General features: G+C 36.9%; 1 protein-coding gene across 1 annotated transcript; it reads right to left on the reverse strand.

Annotated features, from left to right (window-relative positions):
• Positions 1-28: 28 nt before the first annotated feature.
• LOC138016504 (uncharacterized) lies at positions 29-3,792 on the reverse strand. The gene is made up of 3 exons (XM_068863659.1): positions 3,257-3,792; positions 3,042-3,113; positions 29-1,790 (listed from the first exon to the last, which is right to left on the reverse strand). The coding sequence occupies exons 1-3, from the start codon at positions 3,323-3,325 to the stop codon at positions 948-950; spliced, it is 984 nt and encodes a 327-aa protein (XP_068719760.1). The 5' UTR covers positions 3,326-3,792; the 3' UTR covers positions 29-947.
• Positions 3,793-10,000: the final 6,208 nt, after the last annotated feature.

Consider the following 10,000-nt stretch of genomic DNA (forward strand, 5'->3'; position numbering starts at 1 on the left):
AACACAACAATAAACAATCTGACATCAGTTTTCAATCAAACATTTATGCACAGTGGTATTTCTCTTAATTTAATCTGACAAACCACCTTATACAACCAATGGAAAATTACGTACAAACCTTTTCATCATTTAAAGGGGCTATGTCACGTTATTTTAGGGTGTTTAAGGGCAATCTTAAGTTAGCCCTTTCACTCCTGTGAGGGCCACTGAGACTTACCGATTTTACATAGTACTCTGTCTAACGCCAGACAATTTTACTCGTCAATGGGGAACCCCACAGGAGTGAAAGGGTTAATCACAAGTTTAAAACTTGAAAATGGTAATGTGGGATTCCTTTCCTGATAAAATTTATTTATCATTTTATCACAAACAAGATGATTCTAAGAAAAACAACCTTTATCCAGGTGATGTGCCACAATGTTTCATTCTACTTTTTTTAAACATCATTTTGCATGACATAGTCTCTTAAAATCTAACCACTTTAAATTTTAGTACTTTAATACTTAGAAAAATTCTTAAAATTTCTGAGCCAATATTATGATGGCAATATCCTAGCAAAACCATGAAGGGAAAAAATAAATGTAATTACTGCAACAGAACCAGTATTCAAAAGACACACTATAATTTTATTAAATATTGTTGTTTTGGGGCTGCTGTTGTAAATATATCTATAAAATGCTTGAAAGTTTATTATCCCTTAAGCATTCTGAATTGAACAAGCTTCAGAGTACTTGCTTCACCTCTCTCATTTTGTTAAAAGCAACTTTTGTAAGTTATCTGACTGTAGGCTTCTTGCAAACAGAATATCAGAATATCAGTGGAGCAAAGTGGTTGAGGATTGGTATGAAGCAAGAAAAATATAGGGCTTGCACTCATGTTCTCTATACAAGAATGTTTTTAATACTACCAATGATAAAGTTAAACTTAATTTAAGTACTTCTACTTTCTTACACTTGTAACAGTGGTGGTGACGCCCTTCGACAAATATTACAAGATGGTTTCTTACCATTTTCCAGGGGAAATGGGCACCATAATTTGCGCATCATAAAATTAACCAAAAATACCAAAAATATTCCTCCAACTGCATCCACACCATAATGATGGTTCGAATAGATAGCCGCCCATGTGATCCAAACAACATGAAACATAGCAAACTTCTCATTTATCCAAGGTCCACTCACAAGTATCACTGAAGGCCATGCAACATGAAGTGAAGGAAAGGCTCCAAATGGCAATGGCGACGCAGCATAAATCCCATGGAAGAAAGGAACTCCAAGAGCAGCATCCAGTCTATGAAATCCAGCTTCATTGGAACCAGTTTTTAAAACTTCCCCTTCAGGACTAAAAACTACAGAGTCAACATACCAAGGTGGTGCAGTAGGAAAGAGTAAGTGAATCAATGATGCGATAAGATTCACCCACCCAAGACACCAAAGATATGGGAACACACCACGAATACTACCATTACTAACCACTTTAAACAATGCAAAAAAGAATGGAAGTGCAAAATGAAACAAATATGGCATGGCAGCAATACAGTCAAGTACTGGATGAGCAAACTTTGCCAGTATTTGATGAGGAAAACAATGAAACACTAATATTTCCATCCAAGGTAGGAATGTTTGATTGGGTTTTGTCACTTTTCCAAGTCCGAGCAATATTCGCAAGAGAGAATAATTTGAAAAAACTAGGATGTAGCCTATGATTGGTACAGCAGCCACTGATGTTTCCTTGAATGGAACTTTCTTGATTGCTTTCGGTACTTCTTCAAACCAGGATGTTATTTCAGCCTAACAGAAATCAAAATAAACCATCTGTTAGAAGTGAGCATAGCTCTAGACAAAAAATAAATTCCTCACTTTTTTGCTGTTTGAATATCTCTGCTGTTATCTCTAAAGTTGGCACGAGCCAATTTGGACTACAATGCAAATAATTTTGTCTGCGAAAAGCCACTTTCCTCGTCTTCACTTTTTTTCTATTTCCTCCTTAAGGTGAAATGACTAGTAATGCTGTATTTGCATGTATCACACAAGAGATTTTTATTTTCAGAAAGGAACAAAGAAAAGTCAGACCAAGCAACACTTATTGTGAGGTTTGGGTTTGTTTCCACCTGTAGTAAATTTATCAATGTTAGCAGATTGTCCCAAATATGTCGTGTTACGTTATGATTTTGAGGTATCATGGTTAACTCTGACCACAATTCAGCGGCAACATTGTTTGAAAGATGAAGAACAACACAAATTAATAACATGAAAATAATTATGTGACTGAGTGTTGTAGAATTTTGGATATTATTCTTAGTGGAGAAGCTGTGGAAAACCAGGCCACCTTTGATAGCATAAGGTGGTATTCTTTGAAGAACAAGTCAGAACACAAAAGATGTTATCCTTAAGAAAATAACTGGCAGAATATTTATCAATAAAACAAAGCCCATGGGAGTGTATTCACGAGATCAAGGCATGTTGCATGACCTTTGAAACTTGATTCCAATATCATGCAAGTTACCGTCCAAACTGTGAGATTCGTGATCATAACGTCTTTAAAAAACGCTACAATAATAACTTAAAAACAAATTATTCAACCAAACGGAATAATCAATAACAACGTAAACCTTTTGATTACATGGAAATTGCTAGTTGCATGTTAGTAAATTATACCAGTTCCCTTTGTAGCCTCCCCCAATTTACAACACAAACCCATCAATTGCGCAACCACAACATAGAACATTACAAAGGTACAGCTTCGACAGTCTTTTCAATCAAGTAAAGAACAACGAATTAAGACCACCACAGATTATTTATTATTTATCAATGCTTGAATAAATTTTATGCACCATTAACATGTAGACGAGTGAGTTTTAACAATCGAGAAAGCAGCGGAAGTTGGATAGAAAAAAAGCCAAAAGCAATTTCAAAAGGTCCATTTAATTAATAAGAATATATGGTTAAAAACGGAGTCACTTGTAAAACTTCCAGAGACGAGTTCAATCATAAAATCACATCTAATAACGTAAACAGTCGCCCTCCCGGCGGCTCTCGTACCTGTTTCGTTTCCCAATAGAGTTCGAATGCTACCTTTAGTGACCTTGCAAAGCGATTCCACGAAATAAGAATCTGCAAATAAAAATACAAAATGGTCAGCACGCCGCCAAAGATGAGGAAAGGGCTCTTGTATATGGAACAATTCAGTTTGTGCTCATAGGAGTTGCGCTCCCTTCACAAGCATTGTCTTAACGCAAATAAATGACGATTTTTACCCTTCCAGTTTTGTCGTGAATGATTCGATCCTTTTCACTCTTAAAGTGCTTTCCTATCCGAGAACTCATTGCTGATCTCTTCGTAGTAAATCCAGTGCAAATCTCTGGTTTTAATATTCTTTAAAAGCAGCTGGTCGATCGGCCTTTAGCTTGTGTATTCGCCAACTTGAACACTTCAAGGCAAACGAAATCCTCGCGAACGATGTTATCTGCACATTGCTTCCCTTTGTAAACGCGACAGGGAAGCGTATGTTCGTCGGATCTCGTCGCCAAAATATGCTTCTGTCCTCGAATTTACACCCAAGTTCAGATTGCCAACCAATATGGCGAGCGTTGGAGCGGGTGTGTCCCACCAACGAAGGCTATATTCCACGAGCAATCTTCATACAGCAGGCCAAAAAATGGCTTTGGGTTACAGTAGAGCGTTCTCAAACAAACCACTCCCACGGTGCTACAGTCGTACTGCAAAAATGCCCCGTTCTGTAACAGTATGAGTAGTACACAATTAAAAAAAGGCTTCAACTGGAGAAAACGCAAACTGCATCTTGGGAAGCAATTTTTGTTACCATAACGACAACAAAGCCCCCCGCAAAGTTCAAGCCAGTTGTCATGGATAAAAATAGCTATTGCAGATTCGCGAGACAGGTCTCAAAAACCGCTGATTGGCTAAGGTTGCCTTTCAAGGACGCGTGCGCAAGACGGTTACCACTGACTTATTGTTCACTGGCGAAAAACGTGGCTGCCATCGGGTGTTTATCCGATCTCCGTCGATAAAAAAAAAGACCTTTTTCAGGCCAGTAAAACGGACGAATGTTTTGACTGCATAGTGCGTTTTTATGCCAGCGAGATTCTCTTTTTAGTTGTGGGCCACAGTACCTTTTAGCCAACAGTGCTACGAGGCAAATTTCTTTAACAATTTCAAGGTCAACGCGAGTCCAGGTTTGAGTGGAAATTTGTTTGTGGAGCTTACCGGCTAATGGAGTACCATCTTGATTTCAATTCATGCGTTTATCTTTTAAAAAGTGGAGCAAAAAATATATCACTAAATTTCCAAATGGTTTCTCTTTCGACTAAATATTTGCACACTGTTTCCGCGGGGGCCCGCATCTAGCAGAAAATGTTAAGATTTTTGCATTTTTCTTCAAAATTAAGTTGTTAAAATGACCATGCAAGTGGTCCATGGAGGCAAATTTATTAAGACGGAGGAAAAAAAAGAAATGCATGACGTCCCTGAAAAGTTAGAAATGTATTTCAGTCGTTCAAAGATAAATTTTAAAGTGAATTTAGCACCAATGTCATACATAACATGCCATATAAGCACCTCATATTGGGTACACTAGAAGGAAACCTTTTAGTTGCAATTATATCTTGCTGTAGTCATTTCAAGCAAATGCCAATCGTTTGCTTCCCTCCAAATTATAGAAATAAACATAGATTAGGTTAACTCTGAATAGCCAAAACAACAATACCGGTATTCCAAGTTGAAAATTTGATTCAGAAATCCAGCTCACTAGCAGGGGGGATTTTACTGTAACAAAATATTACTACAGCTAATAATACACTTTCAACACATTGTAGTGGGTTAATGTGACAACAAAAATAATTAATCAAAAATTGGTTTTATCTTCCAGCAATAAAACAGCAGGAGGATATAAAATTAGGTATCTTCAAAGGTTAGAAAACTTGTTGAAGGTGATTCAGTGCTATTATCCAAAACAAATTTCATGCTGGCCTACTAAATACTTCCAGTGCAATAGATTATTTAACCTCTCTTTGTGGACTCTGGTTGCAACACAGTGGTTTCAATAATTTAAATCCCCTTCCATTAGATTTAACTTTTAAAAAACTCCATAACTTCATATTTATGTAATAATTGTTCAAAGTCATCAAGCAAAAGCATACAAAGCTACATTTGAAAGGGGCGTAATCCCATGTTGGAGTTTTCTGGAGAAGGCTTTCACAGAAACAACTGCTGTTACCTTTCCATATGGAAAAAATATTTCAACATTAGGTGCAATGAATTTTTAACAATTGCTTTAAAGAATACTAATCATTCCTACCATTTCCAAGGATGAATAAATTAAAGTTGAATGCAGTAAGTGTAAGAAGTAAAAAAAAGTGGCATATTTTTTCAAACTGTAATCTATTTCCATTCTTGATTTAGTCCCTGGATAGTATTAAACAATGGTGGTAAAGTAAACAAACTGCCCCAAGGGGGGCTCCCTTACAAAAATGACAGGGGTTCTTTTTGTTCCTTTTTGGAGAAAAAAATGTGGATTTGTACTGCCTATGATGCTGAGACCAAACAGCTGGCAGAGTTGCTACAGTACATTTAAGGCTATCAATCTGAAAAATGACTGGAACTGTAAGACAATTTGGTACACAAGCAAATAACTTTTACTTATGAATAATTCATAAGTAAAAGTTATTTGCCAGTCATTTGTCACTTTAGAACTGGTTTCTCTAAGGGGTCAGATTTTTTTAGCCTACATCCACAAAACAAGGTTCTGTTACCTTTAAGGGTTGTTAAAAAAAAAAATCCAATAAGTGGCCTGCCATTTTTATAGGGAAAACCCCTCCTGAGCAAACTGCATCCTCATGTTTGGATTCCCATTGATTTAATGATATAGGCAAATTTGTTCTACAATATACTCAAATACCATTATAGTCTTTATAGTTTACTCCTCGAGCCACCATCTTCAACTTTGATACTTTGTTCTAAAAGCCAAAGCAAAGCAAAGCAAAGCATGGTGGAGGTGATGATTAATCACTTGATTTGGTTCAAATGAAGAAAAAGAAAGTCAAACTAACAAATAGCACTTTAACCCTTTCACCCCTAAACCGGCCATACTTAGCATTTTACTCTGTCTAACACCAGACGATTTTACCTGTCAATGGGGAATCGCCAGGAGTCAATGGGTTCACTCACTAAAAAATGTCCCAATAAAATATTATGTTCCACTAACGACCAAAACTGTACTAATAATTTGAATTACAGCTAAGGTCTGTCAAATTTCCATCTGAGTTACCTGACAGCTCTTACAGTACTTCTCAACATAAAGAAAATAAATTCTGTGGACTTAAACATTCCCAAATAGAAATGTTGTATATTCCAAATATTGTTACGTAAACTCTTCAAGATTTACCTGCTTCAGGAACTTCAAATCAATGAATATTTGGAATAATTTTCCTGGATTCCTGCAAATTATGTGCACTTTTTAATGGTTTGCCCTTTAAAAGTAACACTCAGAAATAATAATGCAAATACAACTGAGGCTGTTTTGCCTTATCTCCAAGACAAGACAACAATATCCTTTATTCAAACACAATCAATATTAAAACAATAATACATGCTTGTGGGTTCATGTGCTAACTATAATAAAGATACACTACAGGAAGTAAAAGCTTAAAACTAACTATGTGACAGACATAGGATATCTACACATAAGGGATAAGAAAAATAAATCAATTGCTATCCAAAGATCTTTTTGCAAATACACCAAAAGGTAACGGTTGATTGACAAGTTCCTTGTGCAAAATGGTAGAGCATGTTTGAAGTCCATCAGGACCAAGATGAGAAGTTATGATAAAAACCCTAAACATATTTTTTACCAAAATTATTTTACTGCCATCAAACCCAATGAGACCTTCTGCATGGGACACTGTTTCTAGCTGCAGCTCCAAATCACATAATATATTAATAAATTTTGCCATCTAAGAAAAGAACAAACATGTGGGGTGTAACCAAAAAAGTCCAAGGTAATAATGCTTCCTTTCAGCCTTTTCAGGAAAAACTATCCACTGTCAACCATACTTGACTCAAAACAGATTCCTTGATCCAAGAACACATGACAGTCCCCCCAAAACCAAAAATACATCATTAATGCTTCCAGTAAACAACAGTCTAAAAAAACAAAGATTTGCAAAACAATCACGAACCTGAATCTATAGAGATCTATATACATCTGTACCTATACTTCTGTTCTTCCAAACATTATTTTAACTAACATGGATTTTGATTTTGATTTTAAACTCAAATTAATTGCAAATCCATAACTTGGTAACTACTTGAACGCAAGGATCGTTGAGTTGTGACTGCTAAAAAGTACAATAACTTAGACATTCACCAGAAAAGGGAATATAAATGACCTTAAAATCGAACTTAAGACGAATCCAGTTTATTTTCACATCAAAAGAGAGCAGCGTACAAAGATAAATGGACGATATTAAAGCATTTCTTAACGTGAAATTACAATCATGATGGAGCTATAACGCTAGCCGAACGTTAAGCGGAAAAACAAAATTGTAAATTATTACTCACAAATTAGTTTGCGAAGTTATCTTTTGCACACGATCCGACTTAGTCTCGTCACTCTCGCCATTATATGAACTTCATGCAGTCGCTCCTTTCGGTTTAAATCCACAACAACACCTTTAGGAAGTGTTTTCTCAAGACCATTGGAACGAAAAAAAAGTCATTTTTGATATTTTCTTGTGGAAAAAACAACGTAAACGTAGTCCACATCTCAAGCTTAACAAACCATGGGCAGCTTTAACAAACGAGAAAAACAGAGTCCGGTTCATCTTCCACTAGCAGCGAACATTTACACGAGAAGGAACCAGATAAGGGACAATATCTTTTGGATAACAACCGCCGATCTCTCTAAACTTCGTACAGAGGTAAACTAGAAATGTCGAAGGCGCAACTCAACCGATTATTAAAATTTGAACAAATGTACGAGCGGCCTGGTGAGAGGTTAAAGTACGTGGGGAAATCTCATTTGTCGTCCGCCATTTTGAAACATTGATGGCGGGAAATAAGCGAGCATGCTCAGTGGTTTTTGAGACCTGTCGATTCGCGACAGTTCTGTTTTTCCGTGACGTAATCTGCGTTCCCTTTTTCCGATATCGAAATTCATTTAGCAATCCCAGCAGTTTGCTTTTTACACGACTTTTGACTTGAACGAAGGTTCTATGGTATTTGCAAGCTCAAAATAGTTTTTCAGAACTTCGAAGCAAGCAACCGTGGACAATTTTCCTGTCGGTGTACGTTGGATCAGTGGCTTGATCTGATCGGCGTTATTTCAAGTTGAGAAACTAAATATTTTAAGCAAGAGCCGATACAACGTAGATTTGATTTTAGTGATGTGCTATATTTCGGCTGGCCAAACCAGCCTTCTTCAGGTACAATGAGAGTTTACATTGAATTGCTTCTATGTACAGCCTAATTGCTTCTATGTATAGAATTGCTTCTATAGCCTTCTATGAGGTTACAAACGCAACTTTGTTACTAAGTAAGGCCGATAACCCTAACCCTAACCCTAACACACATACTCTACAACCTAAACATACAGACAAACCCAAACGCATACCTTTCATAACGACCTATAATCCATCACTTCCTTCCATCTTCAACATAATAAAAGAACACTTCAATCTACTTCCTACTTCTGACCGCTGCAAAAATGCTTTCCTCCATCTACCTGTTGTGGCTTTCAGGCGCTCCTCTAACCTTCGAGACCTGCTGGTTACAGCTAAACTGTCCCCCAATGTAACTCATTCTAATTCCACACTTCCTTCCGGTTCTTTTCGCTGTGGCAAAAACTGCGCTACCTGTCCTTACATTTTCCATGGACTAACCAACTACAAATTCTATTCTACTGGCGAAACGCGCTCCATAAATTCCACTTAACTTGCGAAACTAAAAACCTTATCAACATGATTCAATGCAACAGATGCCATCTACAATACATAGGAGAAACTAAACGACTTTTAAAAGACCGTTTTAATGAACACCGCCGCACTTTAGATAACGCTAACACCAAATCCAAACCTACTACAGTCGCAGAACATTTCATCTCCTCTCCCCACAACATCTCCAAGGACATGCAATTAATTCCTATCGAAAAAATATTTTCAAACAGAGACTCGATCCGTAAGGCCAGGGAAGCTTTTTTAATTTTAAAAGGCAGGACAATTGATCCCAACGGTCTTTTTATCCGCGAAGAAACGTATTAGATTTCAGTTTATTATTTCGAGTGATTTCCGTAATTTTTCCGTGACTCTTAGTATTTGAATTCAAAATCTTTGTAACTGCCATGTTTTATCACATTTATTCCAGTATTACGTCAACATCCATTTACTATATATATATATCTATATGTACATAGAAGCAATTCAATGTAAACTCTCATTGTACCTGAAGAAGGCTGGTTTGGCCAGCCGAAATATAGTACATCACTAAAACCAAATCTACGTTGTATCGGCTCTTGCTCAAAATATTTAGTTTTTCAGAACACCCGAAAAATCAAGTCTTTTTTCCCTTACAAAGATAAACTCGTTCCGTTGCTCAGGTTAAACGTCATGTACAAACGAAACAGCTGGAATTGCAATGATTGCTGTATCAGAAAAACGAAACGCTGATTACGTGACAGAAAAACAGAACATTTCAAAGCAATATAAAAAGCTTTCGTTAACACAACAGCACCGGAAGGAGAATTTGCAAAGCGTACTGGAAATGGTGAAATGGTTTTGCGCATGTGTGCGCATCCACTTTTTATTTGGTCAGCGCCAAGAACACGGACTCTGGCCACAGCCAATAATACGCGCAGTGAATGTCAGAGTGGCACAAAGAAAACCATTTGGTTTGCAACTTAAACAAATACCAAGCCATGATTGTCTGAAGTATACACAGGCCATCCCAGCTAACGTTAGACATAAACGGCCATTTTATTCTTAGGGGGT

Source organism: Montipora capricornis, chromosome 9 (genome assembly GCF_036669925.1).
Source record: "Montipora capricornis isolate CH-2021 chromosome 9, ASM3666992v2, whole genome shotgun sequence".
NCBI lineage: Eukaryota > Metazoa > Cnidaria > Anthozoa > Scleractinia > Acroporidae > Montipora > Montipora capricornis.